This window comes from Pituophis catenifer, unplaced genomic scaffold (assembly GCF_029215685.1).
Source record: "Pituophis catenifer annectens isolate HBS135680 unplaced genomic scaffold, rPitCat1.0.hap2 SCAF_1, whole genome shotgun sequence".
Lineage (NCBI taxonomy): Eukaryota > Metazoa > Chordata > Lepidosauria > Squamata > Colubridae > Pituophis > Pituophis catenifer.
In genome coordinates, this window is record NW_027256881.1 from 91475783 (window position 1) to 91496191 (window position 20409).

A 20409-nucleotide genomic window follows, 5' to 3' on the forward strand; every position below is an offset into this window, starting at 1 on the left:
GCCATCTCAAGCCAGGGGTGAAATGCTCCCAGTTCAGATCGGATCGCCTGATCGGGTAGCGATGGTGGCGGGTGGTTCGGAGAACCGGTAGCAAAAATCCCTGCCCCCCCCCCCACATGGCCAGCTGAGCCGTGCAATCATCAGAGGCTTTTTTTTATTTTTAAAAGCATTTTTTCTACAACCCCTTCGGCCGAAAAAATGCTTTTAATAGTAAAAAAAAAAAAAGGCTCTGATGATCGCACGGTTCAGCTGGGATCGTCAGAGCTTTTAAAAGGAAAAAAGCCTCTGACGATCAGGCAACTCGGCCGAAGAGGTTGTAGAAAAAAATGCTTTTAAAAGTTTTTTTTTAAAAAAAGTTGGCCATGCCCACCTAGTCACATTACACCCCCCCCAACCAAGCCACACCCACAGAACCGGTAGTAACAAATTTTACATTTCACCACTGCCTCAAGCCCTGTGTTATGGCCAGCCACCTCACCACTATCGTGCAAAGCCCCATTCACCCCTCCTGTGCTCTGCAGGCTCTGCTGCACCTAGCTGCCCTTGGCCTTATTTCTTCTGATGCCAGTGAGGAACGTCTGGCTTAGCCCTATGGAAGGGAGTTGCTGGGGCTGTGGCAGGCCTTTTCTCCAAGGCCGCTCATGCCACCTCCAAATAGAAGAGAAACAGGACCAGGCCTGGCACACCTCAGCTGTGGGGAAAAGATGGCTATGTTGACCTGGGGTCAGCAGGGCCGGTAAGTGCAGGGTGGCAAGGGCTGGCTGGGTGACAGAGTGAGCTGAGTGTAGGACAGAAGACCCACCAGGCTGGCAGGGCAGGCAGAGGCAGTTTAGTGCAAGATGACCAAAGGGCAGAGATGAGGAGAGAGAGGTAGGTGGGGCAGCTGCAAAGTGTAAGCAGTCCCTTATCTTACAAAGCGTGGGACTGGGAGGGAATGACTTGGATTGGGATGGGTCCTCGCCTAACAACCTGTGGGGTTCAGTTAATGACAGCAGCCGGGGCTGCTGGGATTGCTGTTGCCTAGCAAGGCATCACATTGTGTTTTATAACTAATCCCTTAGCAGAATTTCCAAGTAGGATATACCAGTCCCAATTACTGTTGAAACTCAAAGACTATCTTTAAACCACTAAAATACCTAGATAATACCTCCTCCAATGCTTGCTTTCACATTCTGTCACGTGGAACCAGGATGAAAGTAGTGTGCGATTCTTTAGAGTTATGCCCTATATCTTCATTTGAATAAAATGCTGTATGACACAGTGGGTTTCTTTTATACTTGATGGTAAGTTAACCTCTTTCTGAATATGAAATTTGAAATCACGCACACTGTTTCATATTTTAGAATTATTATACTCTGTCAGAAGGGGAAATGGCATTTGGTTAGAAAATTAAAACTTGATCCACAACTGATTCATATAAAAATATGTTAACTCAAATGCAGCTTAATATGTAGCTTCTAAATTTGTGGTTAAAAATCCATCATCCTGTTTGTGAACAAGTATGTTCCATTGCTCTGAAAGAGAATTTTTAAAATCGTTTGAATTTTGGTAAATTGCACTGTAGGTGAGGAAACAAGATAGCTTCTGCTTTGCACAGGACAAAATGCCAGATTTGAGCATTCAGTCTGCACAGATTTGGAAAAAAACCTTCTCAAAGCCAGCTGCAAGGTGCTGTGTTCCAATTTCATTATTGCTTTGCAGGCCGATATTCCAGAGGGAGTAATACGGGTTCAAGCACCTCATCTTTCCAAAGTTTCCATGGCAATTCAGCTGACAGGAGAGCTAAAAGCTGGCGATATCGTTGCCAGGTTCCTCAGCCAGAAAAGGTACAAGCCTGTCTGCCTTTCTCTCTCTGTCTACGAAGCCCGCCATTTTATGAACTGTTAATTTTGAATTCTACCACAGCAGGGAATGGACAGATGTTATGAATTTTCTCCAGAGGATCAATGGTTGATCTTGTAAGAAGAGGGAAAATAAATAAATAAAAAGAAACTTTTTTTTTTTAACCAACAGCCATATTGTCAGTAGTTCATCTAAGGGGGCTGTTGGCACTGCCTGTGGAAGGAATCACCAAGGTATCCATTGTAGGACCTCATCTATGTTTAAAATGTTACCTGGCTGAAGAACTGTACCAATATTGCTGAGGTGTTTCTTCAACAGTACATAGCATTAATGAAAAGAGAATGCTGAGATAGAAAGGAGATTTTTTTTAATCCTTTGAGAATAATTGTGCCAATGTAAAACAGATTTTGGATCAATTTTCACTTGTGATGAGTTCATGCAGGCATTTGTATCCAGATATTCCACTGTAGAAGGAGAAGACTTTCCTTCTTGCCCTAACCTGATTACACTCACACTTTTAAAGGGGACTGTGGAATCCCCAATAATGCTCTGCTTTTCTCCTGGGTATTATGGGAAGGACATTGGTTCCCTCCTCTTTACATGCAGTGGGATCTTTTGATCTATACTCCTTATTTTATGGAAGAGTTACTTCATCATAGGGTGTCGGGTGGCTCTCACGAATATACAGTATTCATTTCTAGTGTCTCTTAGATCTTTAAACTGATGTATAGCCTGAAATATTACAAGTTTCCCAAGAGTATAAATAATAGTCTGCTTTCCAGGATTTAAATATGCAGTTCCCTTGTTGGTTTTGTAAAATGGAAGTGGATGACCTGCTTCATTTCTGAAACAAGGCAGCTAAGCTAGCTTTAGCATAGAATCTGGCATAGATACTATATACTATGGCATAGATACTATATACTATATACTATATACAGTATATACTATGTCTATAGATACTCCTGATCTATAGTTTTCGCTTAAATATCACAACTGGGACTGGAAACTCTATGGCTAAGTGACATGGTCATTAAGCGAGACATCATATGCCTGCGACAGACTTATAACCTCATGTCGGCCATGGTCATTAAGTGAACCCCTGGGGTCTTTAAGTGAGATATATGACTGCAACTTGCAATTTTATTGCTACCATCTCTATTGAGTCTGCTTGTTGAAAATTGGCTTATACATGTGCAAAAGGCAATCACATGACAGTTGTAGACACCCATAGATTGTGAATCACGTGACTGCAGGGACCCTTCGCATAACTTCAAAGGTCATTAAACAAGGCAGTCATTAACTGAGATCTACCTGACTTGAAAGTATATAAGATGATCTGCCCATTCAATTTCTAAAAACAATTTCAGAACATGTACTATAATGCTGGAAGTATGTAAAAAACCCATGAATATGAATTAATTGGATTTGTGTTAAATAATGATATCCAGTCAAAAGGTGGCAATAAAATTTTCCAAAAAAAAAAAAAAAAAAGAGGGCAGAATGATTACTTCTTTGTGAATATATGGATTTTTTTTCCAGCTGATTTTCCTCTCTTGTAATTCAAGGTTGCAATTTTTTCCCATAATCATTCAAGTGAGATATATTATTGCAGTAAGTTAACAGATGGGAAAAAATAATTTTAGTGCACTTGCAAACTCTGAGCCAGCAGGCCATTTTCTGGTGTACACTAGTAGCTTTCAGTTGGAAATTATTTGGGATAATGGCTGATCATTTCCTTAATTTTTATTTTGGCAGTGGAGCTATACAAGGTTTGAAGAAAGAAGAGCTGTTTTTACATGAAGTAGGAGGAAATATTGGTAAGGCTGTTAACTCTACTTAGTTATGATGGTCAAATCATGTGGTTTATTTTTCCTTACCAGATTATTTAGAATCATTGAGACAAAAGTGACATCCTGCTCAGTGCAAGAATTCAAAATAAAGCATTCCTGATATGCTGCGATCTCACTTCTATTTCAATATATTTGAGGAAAGGGCATCCATTCTTGTACTGGGCAATTGATTTCATTAACAAATTGTTTTTACTGTTTGGATCCCCTCCCCTAATATTCAGGAAATTATGTGCTTTCCTGTCAACTCTCCATGGAAATTAAACCTATCCAGAGCCATGCTAAAATCTTTTTCTTGATGGACACCTAGACACTTAAATAATAGTACAGGTAGTCCTTGACTTACAACCACAACCAAGCCCAACATTTCTGTTGCTGAGCGAAACATTTGTTAAGTGAGTTTTGCCTCGTTTTACGACCTTTATTGCTACAATTGTTAAGTGAATCACTGCAGTTGGAACATGGCTATTAAGTGAATCTGGCTTTCCCATTGACTTTGTTTGTCAGAATGTCACAACAGCTGATCACTTGACCCCGGGACACTGCAACCGTCATAAGTTTGAGTCAGTTGCCAAGCAGGTGAATTTTGATCACGTGACTATGAAGATGCTGCAATGGTCTTAAGTGTGAAAAATGGTCACAAGTCACATTTTTTAGTGCTGTTATAACTTCAAACGGTCACTAAATGAATGGTTGTAAGTCAAGGACTTACCTATATATGATCACACAACTTTATTCTTGCCCATGATATTAGCCGATTCCAGGGAGTGGAAACTATGACAAGCTGTGGTAGTATGTCACATGACCATATTCAGAGGTGTTATTAAGGCCAAGTGCTGATTTTGTGTATCTGTAAGGACCTATCCCAAGCAAGGACCCTGAATGGATATTGCACTGTGTAAAAAATGACTTTGATTAAATGTTATTTTCAGTTACTGTATTATTCAGCAGGGAAGAAATGTTTATAGATTAGAATCTGCTTCCATGAGCAAATAGTTTTAGCTCAGGGACAATGGAGTAAACAGGGAGCATTATGCATAGCCACCATCTGGAGAAAGCATGCATAGAGTGCAAAGGGGAGGTTCCAAGTCTACTGATTGGGGAATATTGAACATGACACAATTGTTTTCCAAAGGTGGTTAGGGGCTGGTGTAGTTATGGCAATTCTCCAGATACAGCAAAGTATTGTGATAAGAGCAAACAATTACTTAAATGCTTCCATTTCAGAATCAGGCAGGAATATCAGCCAGAATTAAGCATCCTTTAAAAGTGGAATGATCGCATAAAAATGTTTCGCGTATAGCATGAGATATTGAAGTTACAGTCCATGTTGGGAGTCTTGCCTGATTTCATGACTTTGACAGAAATAAGTTCCGCCCTGTTCAGTGAAATTTCCTCTTAAGAAAATCATTCATTGAAACCCTTATTTGGTATTTTAAGAGTTTATATGATACCTTTCCGTGACAGGTGAACGATGCCTAGATGACGACACTTTCATGAAGGACTTATATCAGCTGAACCCAAATGCCGAATGGATTATAAAATCAAAAAATGGCTGAAGTTCTGAATCTATAAAGAGGCTTTCTGCAACACTGTGAAATTCAGATGCAGCAAAATAAAAAGACGTTGAATTCATTTGAGATTTAGATGAGTTACTCTGCTGAGGAGTATCGTGCTACAGAGTCAGCCTTCTGCTTCTCTCAAATAAAGGACAGCTACTGCAGCAAAATTAACAGGAAAGGAAGCTTTCCGATCTCACTGATTTTGTTGGAAGGGACTGACTCTGCAGTTCTTGTTATAAACACCACTGTGCCTTTGGTATGGTCCACTGGATTATTATTTTCTTCAGGTCGCTCTTGATAGAGCCAGCACCAGTTTTCTTAATAAAGACGTGTATTTAAATACATATATAAGAAAAGTATTTCTTCATTAGTTCAGAACATCTTCAACTGTACTTTCCTGTCACGGGAGATGGCGGTGGTGTAATATGCACTATTAACATTAAACAGGCATTTGTTTGTTTATACTAGTTCAGTAACCTGAAACAATGTGCCCTTGCTATCTCCAGGAATATATTTATTGAACATAATGTGAATGATTTGATATAGCTTTCTTTACTGGGTGGTACTTCCCAAGATCAGTAATAAAAATGGCAGGAAAATGAAGAATTGCAAGAAACCGCATCTCTTCTTTTTTCTGAACATCAAAGGTAATCCTGAGGAGTTATCTACCTTCTTTTAGTCCTAATGAGTTTCATTTTTTAAAAAAGAAAACAATTACCCCATCGATGTTTGTTTAATAAGCATAAGACAAAGTAAAATGCAATATGCAGTCAAAGATTGGGTATTCACACTTTGCAATTTAGACCTGTCGATGAATACTCGGAATGCTTAAATGCTCCAAGTGCACTGGCTATTCATTTCACTCAGTTTTTCATGATCTAATGTGTGTCTTAAGAATTCTGGGATTTGTATAGGTAGTCCTCATTTAGTGGTCACAATTGGAACCTGTTAAGTCAAGTGATCACTAAGTGAAACCATTACGATCTTACTTCAGCTTTCCGTTACTGCATAGATCTATTAAATGTAAATACATGGATTGGTCATAAAGTTGTAAATGCATAGATTTTTCATTACTGTCATAGCTGTTAATGGTTACTAAATGAGGCAGTTGCTTAATGAGGACTACCTATAACGCCAACATACTTTGTGGATGCCAGATTGCAAAGACTGAAAAATGTGGATTTGTTAACAAAAATGTGGGGCACTTGTCCTATGGTCTAAGAGCTGTATCTGAGAGCCATGGGTCCCAAGACACTCACCAAACCTCTCCCCAACTGGTAAGTTTTAGTTTATTGGAAATGAAAAATCATTAAGTACATTGACACTAATTGTACTGACTATATTTAATGTAAGTTAAATTTATACTGAAGTAAATATACATTTTGGCCATATATTTTCCTATTGTACACTTTGAAATGTTATTCAAAGTTTTAAGTGCGCTTTGACTAGAAAACAAAACATGCTCCTTATCCTAGAAAGATCCATAGTCAATATTATATAAGCCCAGGATATTTATTTACAGTGATTCATCTAAGAAATTTTGTTTATTAAGAAGGAGGACATTGAAGCACAATAGATAGTTAAATATTAACATTAATGCCTTTGAACTATAAATTCTAATCCTGATACTTATAATGGATTGCTTTTCATATGTTGCCCATTCTAGACAGATGAAGCTGACTGAACGATGCATAACTTAAAATATGGCTACCCTAAATTGAAGAGATTAAGAGAATTTATAAACATACATACAATATGTGTATATCCCAGGCAATAATTTATCTGCTAGAAGTGGATCTCACGTGAGGGTGTGCCACAGTTGAATTCATGCCATACAGTTTTGGTCTTTTGTTCTTCATAAAACAACAGAGCTTTACGGGGGTTTTTTTTAGAAATATAAAACAATAATTCCCCAGAGAATTTATAAAGTATGAGAAAGAATACACTTTTTTTTTAAATGTCTGCGTTCCTCATGATAACATTTTTACCAATCTGTTGGGTCCCTGACTTTGTCATTCTCTGGCTTCGCGAATTGAGAAAGTTGTATCTGATTTGCTATTCAGTGGCAAATAAAAGGCATATGAATTAGCAGAGAAATTTGAAATGAAATCCTTCACTGGGATTTGGTAATTGTGATATTCCCTGTTAATCTAGTCTCCCACCAACTGTGTAAATCTAATTAGCAGGAAAGGTCATGTGAACATGCCAAAAAGGACAAAAATGGAATCATAATGGTAACCACCAATAAACTTTTGCTGTTTTTGCTTGCTTGCTTTGGAGAATGAGAATATTTGATCAATAAAGTGGAAAGATGAAAACCTAAAGAGCCAGCATCCAGTAGCTCCTTAGATGGTCTTTCTACTCTACCCTAAGAGTATCCTCCCTCAACTGATTGGCATGATAGGCAGAAGACCTTGCTAACAAACCACGGGCTGCTACGTTACTGGAATATATTCCCTTTTTCCCCTGGCTGACTTTGGACTCTGTCTCAGCCCAACCCGCCTCTGAAGGGTGGGGGTTGTGGGAAAATGAGCCATATTCACTACCTTGAATTATTTATAAAAATAATAAATGATTAAGATCTGAATTAAATAACAAAAATATTATGATGGCCCTAGATGCAGTACCTAGTTTTTATGTAAGCTCATTTATTTATTTAAAATTTTATGTAGCTGCCTATCCTATAACAAACACCGGGTATCTCTCAATCAAAAATTAAAAACAACATTAAAACTATTAAAACCAAGCATATTAAAAACAAAAACTTGGTGCCAAGGCAAGCTTCCGATGTGCAATCTCCTCATCCTATTCCTAGCCCAGTGCTTGGAGACAAAGCCAGGTCTTCAATGCTTTACGGGAGGTAGGAGGGGAGAGGCCTGCTGAATTTCTGAGAGAAGTTTGTTCCACAGGGCAGGAGCTGCCATGTTCCTAGCTCCCTCAGAGGCAATATTTAGGGGAAGGGACTAGGAGTGTGCCCAGCCTATCTGGCTTGTCCTTAGAGAAAGGCAGTTCCAAAAATAATCTGGCCCTATGCATGTAGGACTTTCAAAATGCTGACCTGCATCTTGAATTGCACCTGAAAGGAAATAGAGCCAGTGCAGCTTGCTCAACAGAGGTGTTACATATAAAGAGCTGTAGTGATCATTAGATCAGATATTTCAAGAGCTCCCTGTTGCTGGATTAATGCCATTTAACTACTATTTGAAAAACTGTTTTATAGCCCAAAGGTTTGTTTTTAGTCCTACTATAATCTAGATCTACAGATACATACATGAAATATACACCAAAAAGTATCAGGGCCGGTTATTCCTTTGTAGATAAATAATTTTTTGTATAAAATAAATTGTTTCCAATTAAAAAAAAAACTTATTTAGCTCAAATGTGTGGTGTTCGTCTTACATCAACACCGTTACTGGTTTTTCTAGTTGGAAAAAGCAGTACAATTCCTTTTTTTTAAAGCTACTTCATTGCATGTTACTGCTATTTAACCTATTGTCAGTGTCACTTTTGCATTTTTAAAAACACAAACCACAATTTTAAATAATTTCTCTTACACTTTGAGGGCCTTTGAGCACTCAAACAATGTACCGGTACATTGTTTTCATCACCCAGGGCAAAGCTATATATGCCATCAAAGTAGTATAGTCTAATTTAGTTCCAATTTGAGAAAGAGTTGTATGCAATTCAAATGTGTATACCAGAGGTATCCAGCCTTGGCAACTGTAAGACTTGTGGACTTCAACTCCATGCTTGGCTGGGTTTTTCTGGTGGTTGAAGTTCACAAATCTTAAAAGTCACCAAGGTTGGACACCGCTGGTATATATATCTAGAACCCTGATAGTTGAAAAGTTCTTGGCTCAACATTGTGCTGTAGATATGGGGTGGGTGAGAGGGAATTGCAGTAGAAAACATGCATTTGTTTATACCTTATTTAGTAGATTATTAAATTATCAGTTTATTTTTATATTTCTCTGTCAATTATATTCTTTAGGAATATTAATAGGTGTAGTAGTTAAGGTACTGGCTAGAAACCAGGGGTATGAATTCCAGTTTAGATACTGTAAGTCAGCTGGCTGACCTTGGCCAGTCGCTCCCCCTCAACTCTAGGAAGGAGGTCCCAAAGATGCTTTTTCAGGAGGCAACTGGACTTCCTTGTTTTTCTTTGAAGATGTTTCGCTTCTCATCCAAGAAGCTTCTTCAGCTCTGATTGGATGGTGGGGAATGGAAAGATTTATACCCCTTGCAGATAGCTGGTCATTTGCATTATTTTAGAGAGTCGTGGAGACCACTTGGAGGTTTATCTGTGTCCTCAGGGTCACTGAGTAGTGCAAATGGGTGTGGAGCTTTCTTGGAACTACTGAAAGGACTATATTGTAGACTGGAGATAGATGATGTCATATCCCCCCCTTTTGTTGAGAGAGGGCTGTTCAGTTTTGACATAGCTGACCTCTTTGACCCCTCTTTCAAACCAATGGGCCTCTCTATCCAAAATGTGGACTTTGCTGTCTTCAAAAGAGTGGCCTTTGTCTTTTAAATGCAGCTAGACTATTGAATCTTGTCCTGATGGGTTTGTTCTCCTATGTTGTGCCATGCATTTATGAAATGGTTGTTTTGTTTCCCCAATGTACATGTCTCACTGCATTGTACTGTGTATACCAGGAAGGAGGCAAGACCAAATCACAAAATGTTGCCAAAAAACCTGCAGGGCCTAATTTAAGTAGCCATCAGAAAGTCAACACTGAATCAAAACAGGAGGAAAATTTATTATATCTACTGCTTCTAAATGACTATTTCATTTTCATTAAAAAAACAACAACTCTTGTCCAGATACTAAACTCTTCTGTTGTACTCTTTTTTTTTTTATCCTGATATTTTGTACTTTTTTGCTTTTTTCTGTAGGATTTTCCTGCAGAGCTTCCATAGGTGGCAGCATTGATCTACATCTGTGTTATAAGATATAAAAGAAGCAACACAAATTTATGAAATGGTTCAAAAAAACATAACAAAGCAAAGCAAAACTGAAGAGATTATCTAGAAATCTTGACATTAAATTGCTAAAAAAGCTTTCCATCAATTGTTGGTAAAAATCGAGACTAAAGTATTGGAAAAAAAGATTTTAATGTGGTTGTTACCTATTCTGTAAGCATAAAATATTGACACACAAAAAAGATATAAAATGATGTCTAATGCAAGTTTTTTTCCTCTCTCCCTCTTTGCTCTTATATTATCTACATCTCTTTAGAAGATCCACTTCATCTAAAAAAAAATATTCCTTTTCTAAAGCTGCTTTCTTTTACAGCTAAGTCTATAGCTGCCCACTTTGTGCTGATCAATTCACTATTTTCCCTATGGTAGATTATTGAGGAAAAGCAGTATACATTTATGAGCTGATTTAGAGGAAAGTATCCAAATATAGGGCAACAATATTATGCGATAAAAATTTGGTTTGAAAACTAAGTTCCAAGAAAAGTAATGCTTGATGTCAGCTACGCGGAATTAATCGTTCTGAAAAACAAACAAACAAACAAAAAACCCAACAGTTTGGGAGAACAAAGTTTTACTTTAAATTTAAATTACATTCACAAGTACTAGGGACCTGTAGGGTTTATAAGGTCTAAAGTGAAGGGCTCCTAAAACCAGAAAGCTGAAAGTAGAGCTACTTGGATTTTGCATATGAACCTAATCTAATTTTCATTTCCATTCTGGGTTTTGTAGGTATCTGCAAACCCTCTTTATCAGAGACAAGAGTAGTGTGGACATACAAGGATTGAAAGTAAACTGGATGTGCATGGAGAAACAAGTTAAAACAGAGTATAGGTAGTTTAAAACCGCATTTGGGATCAGAATGCCCATCGCCAAGTGATGCGGTCATTGAGTGAGTCATCAAGTGACGATTCCTGATTTTATAGCCTTTTTGTTGTGGACAGTAAGTGAATGAACACAGCTGTTAAAAAAATATGCAGTCATTAAGCAAATCCTGCTTCCCCTATTGACTTTGCTTGTCAGAAGCTGGCTGGGAAGGTCACCAATAGCAATCACATGACCCCGGGACACTGCAACCCTCATTGCTAGTTGCCATGAGCCCAAATCATGATCACGTGTCTACAGGGATGCTGCAATGGTCATAAATGCGAGACTGGTTGTAGGTCATTTTTTTTTTCAGCAACTTCATTAACTTTGAACAGTCACTAAAGGAAAGGTTGTAAATTGAGGACTATCTATGGTATCTGAAGCAACTGCATGAACCAAAATACGACTTTCAATGATTCAAAAAGAGATGCTTTGTCCGTGCTTCCCCCCATTGCTAAGCATCCCTTTTCAAGGCTTTGCTTGACTCTAATCAGTAGAACTAGGTCCTTCTGAAATATTAGATATAATTGTAATGATTTTTTAAAAAAAATATTAGAAGGTCAGTCTAGAGATCCCTGTTCATTTAAAGCTGGGAAATAAGCGTTGATCAAATCTTTTCCTACATTAGGATTTCTACTATGAGTAGCCTCTTTGGAGTCAAGAAAAGTACACAGGACATAAATAATATTTTATTAATGAGCAAAATGGCAAAGACTGAAACAGAGCTGGGCTCAGCTCAATTATTAGACTAGTGTGTGACTCTGCAGGATTCATTCTCTTTTGGAATTGTGCTCAGACGTCTGTGGTTGACAGATCAGAAGCTTCCTGTGAAATGCTGATGAACTTCTAGCTAATTAAGAATTTTGGCTGGCAGCCAGTTTTTTTTTTAAAAAAAAATCTTCCATATTTTCGTTGGTTTTCATACTTGAAAAGCATAAACAACCCGTGATTAACTGTTTGATGGTTGCGGTCGCTACCCCCCACTTCCCCAAATTCAGAGCAGTTTTCTTCTGAGACTAAACTACTTGATGGATTTTTTAAAAATCAAAACTTGACAGTATTGTCCACTCTCAAGAAGTTTGGTAGAGAAGAACATGCCATTTTAGCATCTTCTTGGGTGGGTGGGTGGGTGGGGGGTCTAAGCAACTTCCAGATTAAGTTCCAGAATCCAGAGGTTATTTCACTAACTGCATGTTAACTCGCAAAGCCTTTCCTACCTGCTCTCGAGTTGCCATAGGCAGGGGGATGGGGAATCGAGCCTCGCAGCTGTATCGAGGAGTTTGCACCTCAGTCAAAACGAAGCACATTCCAGTCGGCAAATGTCAAGGCCATCTCCATGGAGATCCACAATGGCCAGAGGGAGTGACTTCTGCAACCCGCAAAATTGCTTTGTTGGGGAATATGACTGACACACTTTGGGGGAGGGGTAAACAGGGTCAGAGCCAAGGTGCGAATTAAGAGAGGTCAGAGTTGGCTCCACTTGGATCATGCCAACATGACGCTCCTAATAAATAACTGGATTTCTTCTGAACCTTGGCTTGAGAGTCATGTTTTAATTAGGGCATTGGTCGGAACCCTGACACTGCCATTGTTAAGATGGCTGCTTGTTTTTGGAGAATATTCACTTGGCCATGAATGTTCATTTGTCTTCTGGTTTCAGAGATGATTTTGTTTCTTATAGGATTATGCGAAGTGATAGATACCAGCAGAATCCTAGACATGCCGATCGAGAAGGTAGCCCTGTTGTTTTCAATGGGGTTTACAGGATTGCAACAAATTCCTAAGAGGTCTGTAAAGGGTGTGCATAAGTGCACCAGCGTGCCTACCGTCTCTGTCCTAATATTCCTTTTTACTTACTCTTTTCATGTATTCAAATTATGTTTATATTGTTACCTGTTATCTTAAATATGCTTGACAAATAAACTTATGATTATGAAAACCCAAGAAGCAAAATGAAATGGAGAAATTTTACTGCAACTGAAAATACTTGGTTAACTCTCAGGTCTTGGTCACAGAACTTCAACCTTGTTGGATGCCACTGCCAGTTTTCTCCACAGTGATCTTAATGCTAAGAAGATACTTTTGTTTCTAGATTATTATTAATCTAGTGAATTCTGTTACATGTGACTTTGCTTTTGTTGCTTATAGTACTGTCTTTGGGCTAACTTGGTTTCTTCGACTGTCTTAAAACATTTACTCTTTTACTTTAGGAATAGCCCAAGGCAAGGAATCTTTTCTGGAACTGAGACTGTTGTAGACCGAGTTTAGATCCTGAAGAAGGAATGGATGACAGAAACCAGAATCAATTGGCAAGGTTTAATTGGTTTCTCTTTCTATTGGTTTTATTTATTTATTAAATGTCTGTACCACCCATGTCACCTAAGTGACTCTGGGTGGTTTACACCAACATAATAAAGCAATAGGAACAGTAGTGGGTTGCTACCGGTTTGCCCTGGATCGGGCAGACTGGTAGCAGCGGTGGCAGGGGGCTCCGCCCACCTGCCCAGATGCTTCTGTGCATGCGTAGAACAGTGGTGGGTTGCCCCCGGTTCGCACTGGTTCTATAGAACCGGTAGTAAAACCAGCGGGAGGCTCCGCCCACTGACCCTGACATCATAAAAACGCTTCTGCACATGCGCAAAAGAGCGCACGCGTGGCCCTGTTGTGAACCGGTAGTAAAGGTAAGTAGAACCCACCCCTGGAGTAGAAGCATCACGTGCAAGCGCTCACGCGCCCACGAGCGAACCAGTAGCAACTGGATTTGAAACCTACTACTGAATAGGAACATACGAATAAAAACACAGATTAAAAAGAATTAAGAACAAAGTTAAAACCTAGAGATAAAAGTGGAATTTAAAGTTAAAATTCCTTTTCTGGTACTGCTTAGGTTGCTCTTGGGAGAATAAATCAGGAAATAGCTGTGTAGTTTAGACATCAACAAAAGAAGATTGAGAATTGGTTGTATCGTTCAGTATCTAGCAGGAATTGGGTGCCAAATTAAGACAGAAGCAGGAAATAACAATCTAACTGGGATTATAACAGAAAGCTCTTTACAGGTTTTGTGGCTTTATGGAGAAAACAAGGGAGAGAAAAGCAGTCTTGGTGCCTAATTAAAGTCCCAGTTCATTTAATGTCCAGAGGATATGGCTGCCTTTACAGGACCAGGCAGATGGGGGAGGTAGCAGCCAGATGTTTTCCTCTTCTTTTATATATATTGGTGTGCATTTAAAATATGAAACACTAGAGTATATATTTTCCCAGGTGGGGACAGGGGACAGTTGGCAAGAGATAGTGGTGTAAATCAACTTTCCCACTGATGGGTTTTATGAGCATATTTTTGAGTGTTATTTATTTAGCAAATTTATATTGCTGTCCATCTTAACTCTAGGTAGAGAACAAATAACAGAGACAAAAATGTATTTTTTAAAAAAGCAATGAAACAATATCAATTTGAAAATGATCGAGCCACTTGATAAATACATGACAATATCTATTCTATAGTGGGTTAACATCTTGTTTCCAGCACCTGGAAAAAAATCAGGCCCATGAGGTCATCCAGAAAGCCAGAAGAACTGGGGCCAGATTATTCATAGGTCAGATGCTGCACCAAAGAAGATTATTCTTCCTGGGCCCCACCAAATGACCTTGTTTTACAAAAGGGATCCAGCCTGTTCTTTCCTAGCTAACAAATGTGGTGGAATGAGGAAATATCATTAGAGAGAGATAGTCCTGTAAGTAATCTGATCCTACGTCGTGCAGAACTTTAAAGGTGACAACTGCACCTGGCATTGCACCCACAGAATCTTACTGGAAAGTTTTTGTAGCAGGGGGGGTTATGAGATATTGTGTTGCTCTATTATGGATCGAGTGCAGCTTCCAAATGCTTTTTAACGGCAGCCCTATGAAGAGCACATCGCAATAGTCCAACCAAGAAGTGACTAAGGCCTGAGTGACTGCAAGCAATGCCTCTCGATCTAGTGCAAAATATAAATTTGCACAAAGGCCTTTCGGGCTGCAGCTGTCACCGACTCCTTTAGCCAAAACTATGTCTCCAGGTGAGCTCCCAAGTTTCCCACCAGCTCCAGAGGACTGCTACCTTATTCAAAACTAATGATGAAACATTCCCAGATCTGCCTCCCTAAATCTTCAGTCTTCCTGCTCTTTCTCATCTACATCCTCACAGCCCTAAATCACTGAGAATGAACCTTGACAGCATCACTTATATAGTCTGGAGCAAAGATGTAAAACTGAGTATTATCAGCACTCTGCTTATGCTTAACCTTCTGTTATTGAATGACCTCACCTAGCAGCTTCATGTAGATATTAAACAGAAGTTGGGAAAGAAGCATGTCTGAAATACATACAAAATAAAGGGTTTCAGAGCTAGATACCACCTACCTTTCAATGCTGTCTTAAAAGTCCTCAGAGGAAGGAAGAGAATGACTGTAAAACGATGGCCTTCACTTCCAATCACTAAAGCTTAGAAGGATACCATGATTGACAGTATTGAAAATCTAGGAGAGAGGTGACAGGTACACCACTCCTGTCCAAAGATACCAGAGGTCATCAATAGGTGTGGTTAATGCTGTCTTAGTACTATAACTCAGCCTGAAAGTTGACTGAAAAAGGGTCTAAATCATCTATTTTTTTCAGGGCCTTTTGGAGCTGCAAACCTACACAATATCCCAAATGTGCATTTTCCAAAGGCAATTGGACTTTCTTGGTTTTTCCTTGAAGACATTTTGCTTTTCATCCAAGCAGCTTCTTCAGTTCACATCCAAGAAGCTTCAGAACTGAAGAAGCTTCTTGGATGAAAAGCAAAATGTCTTCAAAGAAAAACCAAGAAAGTCCAATTGCCTTTGGAAAAAAGCACCTTTGGGACAACCATGACCTGGATGGCTGAGAATCTCCATAGACGTTCACCTACTCAATAATCTTCCTTTTTTAAGAGACCTAAACAAAATTGTTCAGTTCTGTTGGGTCTAGCAATGGTTTTTAAATAGTTGATTAACTGTTCCTTCTTTCAATGAAGCTAAACAGAGGTGTCGGGAGCTGGCCCACGGGATGCTTAGATCTGGCCGGCAGGGCCGCCCTGGCCTGTGGGGCCACCCTGGAAACAGTGAAGTGCTGGCCCGTGGTGCCTCTACCAGTGAAAATGGAGCTCGGGAGGGCAACAGGTGGCCAACCTAGGCTCCGTTTTCAGCTGTGATGGCCTCCTGCAGCCCTCTGCCAGCAAAAACAAAGTTTGGGGGCACCGCATGTGCCCCCCCAAGCTCCATTTTCACTGGCAGAAGACTGCAGGAGGTGGTCATGGCCGAAAACGGGGCCCAGGAGCCCATTTTCACTGGCAGAGCACTTGGGTCACCACAGGTGCCCCCGACATGAATGATGTCATGCTGGCCACACCCATCCTACCATGCCCACCCCAGTCCCCTGAGGTCAAACACAACAGTGATGTGACCCTCAATGAAATCGAGTTTGACACCCCTGAGCTAGAGCATCCCCTTAATCAAAGAAACATTCTCCTTTGTTTTGTTCCAATGATATGTCTTCTGGGAAGCCAGTCAGGAGAGATATAGTTGTAGAACATAGGGGGCAAAACTCAATGTTGCATTTTTAGGGCCCAACTCCTGCCAGATAATCAAGCAAAGCTATAAGCCAATCCATTCCATTGGAGCTGCACAGCCACAATTAATTCCAAGCAAACCAAATGACTTTATCCAATAGATATCTAGAATAGCCCTTATAATAAGACTAGTATAGCCCTTATAGCCCTTAAAGCAGGGGTGTCAAACTGGCGGCCTTTGGGCCGGATGCATCACACACACAGGCTACGCCTACCCTAACTCCACGAATGGGAAAAACATCACAAAATGTCACATGACGGCAATGTGACGCCATGAGTTTGACACCCATGCCTTATAGTCTTCAGTGGTTCCCCAGTCTCTCCTTACTCAGGAGGAACGAAGATACCTAAGAGCAGGATCACAGATACAATAAGAGCAGAGAAATAAGCAAAGAAGAGCATGCAACTTTCTAGGAATTTATCAATCCATTTGCTTTCTATGTTGACAAATTTATATACAGTAGTATAACATACAACAAATTTTATCAGCTCTTGTGTTTTACTTTGATTGAAGTGTCTCAGCATTATTTATTTATTTATTTATTTATTTATTTATTATTTGTATTTCACATTTCTGATGTGCATAACAAAACACAGAAATATAAAACGGCATATAAAAAAAATTAAAATGTTAGAGTTAAAAGTATATATACTTTTATGAATACTGCATTTTCTTCGCTTTGCGCATTATATATTATTCCATTAATTGAAAACCATCATCAAGCATAACTATGTCTCACCATGTCTCTGCAATTTTGTAAAGCATAAGAGAATCCTTGATCCTACTGTATATTTCAGAAGATAGATCCTTGTGGTTAACGTAATAAGTGCAACCTTTCGGTTCTGATCAAGGCCAATTGCCTATTCTATTTTCCCTATGAGCAAAGTCAGGTGGATACTAGTGAAGGATGTTCATATTTATGTTGAATATTTGGAGAGGTGAGTAGGGTTATCTCCAAGATGCTGTGCCTATTTTTTTTTTTTATCCTTCCCTTAACAGTTATATATGGAACGGAATTCTAGATGGGAAACATCTTTCTGTAGCTAGAGAAGTGCTAAAGCTAAAGGGCATCCTTTTCTGTTTCATACTTATTCAAGGAGCTCATCCGTGAGATCAGGTACATCGAAAGAAGGAGAATATAAAAATTCAAGATGGTGCCATCATGACGGAGTGATCAAGCACTTTACCCAATACACGGCAAAAAAGGGACAAGGCTTTGACCATGCATAGTGGATGACACGCTGGCATTTTTCACTCTTCCTGTTTATATCTCTGCATGACACTGAGGAGGCTTAGGCCAGTGAACCAAGATTAGAGACCCCTGTCATTTGTCATTGATTTTGCCAAAGAGTAATCCATTTAAGCAAAGTGAACAATTTAGATTGGCTTGAGGTCACACAAGCTACGCATGATAAGTCAGGGGATACACTCCAAAATCAGAGAGAACCAGGATTGAATTCCAGGAATACTAAGGGTTGAAATGGATGCCTGAAACATCTCAAAGGCTTAGAGAATCAGTATTACCAGTTAAACCTTCAATCTTACCAAAAATACAAAGAAGAGGGTCAATTGTTCAATTCATTCTTGGTGGCTCTGTGAGCTCTTCAAGGTACTGGCAGGCCAGGCTGTACATTTGTTTTCCTAATTTAAATGAAACAGAATTTCATTGTGGGGATAATTAAGGACCTCTAGATCCTACTAATACTACTAAGTATTTCAATTCAGTTCAGCTTCCCTATGCATACCTAGAAGAAGAAGAAAAAAGACACAGCTGTATCATTAAAATGGCATGTGTATTATTATTTTTTATTAATAATATTACTTTTTAATTGCAAATTATTTTTATTTGGAGCTAACTTGTGTTCATGGAAAAGGAAAATGTATACATTCTTGCTGTTCTGCTAGCAGCAATTTTATATACACCTTTATGCTCATTGAACAAAGTACAGATTACCAGATGCAAAATACAATTCTAGTGCCTTATTCTGAAGTATCCATAGTGAGTGCTCCCTTTCTTGCATCCAGGAGAACTTTAGGGGGGAAAAAAAGTCTCTTAAATTGATTTATGTAGGCAAAGCAGACCATCTGGAAAGCATCTGGCTTGAGCCAAGTTATCACCTTTAATTCTGAACTTGGAAAATATTCCTCCTCAATACTGTAGAATAGAGTAGATGCTAATATAGGGGGCTAGTGAAAAAGTAGCCAATGCTTATGGAGGTCAAACTTTCATAGGAACAATGGAGCATAGGAACTCTGGGCCTTCACAAGACCCAGAGAGCTACATTGCTTATACTTGAGTATTGGAATGGGGGGAAACCAGTGGTGAAATCCAATTTTTTTTACTACCAGTTATGTGGGCATGGCTTGGGCGTGGTGTGGCTTGGTGGGTGTGGCAGGGGAAGGATACTGCAAAATCCCCATTCCCTCCCCACTCCTGGGGGAAGGATACTGCAAAATCTCCATTCCCACCCACCTCTGGGGCCAGCCAGAGGTGGTATTTACCGGTTCTCCAAACTACTCAAAATTTCCACTACTGGTTCTCCAGAACCTGTCAGAATCTGCTGGATTTCACCCCTGGGGAAAACTGAGGATTTTTTAAGGCGTTCCTGACATCTGTGAAATGCGATTTTTGTAATTTATGTACCTAGAAATTTTTGTTATTTATATAGCTAGAAGTTATACGTTGAAGTTCAGTTGCTTGTTGGGAAAAAAAAATACTACAAGTTACATTAGTTCAGAAAAGAGATTTTTAAGAAACCTATTTAATTCTGATTGCAAAACTTCATAGAAGGTGTAAGCACCTTTTAATTGGCTGACCTGAGTACCTCCCTCAGCTTGTATTAAAATGATTAGGAAATAGCTTGGTGAGCATTCGTAAATTAAAATCATTTAATTGAAACTGTGGCCTAAAACTAAAGCAATTGAAGCAGATGGGAGCGCCTTAGGATGACCAGAAAGGACAACCTCCCACTGGTTTTAAAGACCGTACGTGCTTAAAAATAAAGTTACCCTTTTGTATGGAAGTATATGAAGAGGCACAAGGCATTCAGCAAGATAATTGGGGTGCCTCGTATTGGTGATCGCAGATGGTCAATTAGCATCTGAAACCTGAAAGAGAATCTACACAAAATGTCTTCAGAGTAGCAGTTCTGAAAAACCAAAATGTCTTCAGAGTAGCAGTTCTGAAAAACCAGTTGGGCGATGGGCTTTCAAATGGGGGATGTTTGTATCATCTTGCAAGAACAAAGTTCTATGGATCCTGATTCCATCTAGCGGTTCCATCCATAATAATGAGGAATGGCTCTCCAGGACTTCAAAAAGGACTTTGAATCCTGGACCTCTTTGGAGAACAAGTGCTCCAGCATGAAGGCTTTACATCAGCACTTAGAAATAAGGACATTAATAAATATACAGTAGTAACTGTTGCACATCAAATATATTTTAGTCCAGGTGAAGGGAAAGAAGCCAACTTTATCCTTCTGCGTCTCTGGATTTTCAACCATAATAAGAGCTGTGAAAACAGTAATACATACTGTATATAAAATAATTAGTTTTCCACATCAACTGGCATTACTCCAGTCATGTTCTTAAAACAATATAGATTGAACGGACTTGCTGATAGGAAACGGCAAAGAAGCAATTTAGAATTACAATAATAAAATGGATGCTAGTTGCTCCAGT

The 20409-nt window shown here is 39.2% G+C and overlaps 1 protein-coding gene across 1 annotated transcript in view; it reads left to right on the forward strand.

The window, feature by feature from the left end:
- ARHGAP18 (Rho GTPase activating protein 18) overlaps positions 1–5694 on the forward strand; it is a 62955-nt gene extending 57261 nt beyond the window's left edge. Inside the window, exons 13-15 of the mRNA XM_070952658.1 lie at positions 1702–1826; positions 3598–3659; positions 5157–5694. Coding sequence (XP_070808759.1) covers positions 1702–1826; positions 3598–3659; positions 5157–5248 — 279 coding nt within the window. The 3' untranslated portion in view covers positions 5249–5694. The remainder of the gene's footprint in view (positions 1–1701; positions 1827–3597; positions 3660–5156) is intronic.
- Positions 5695–20409: the final 14715 nt, after the last annotated feature.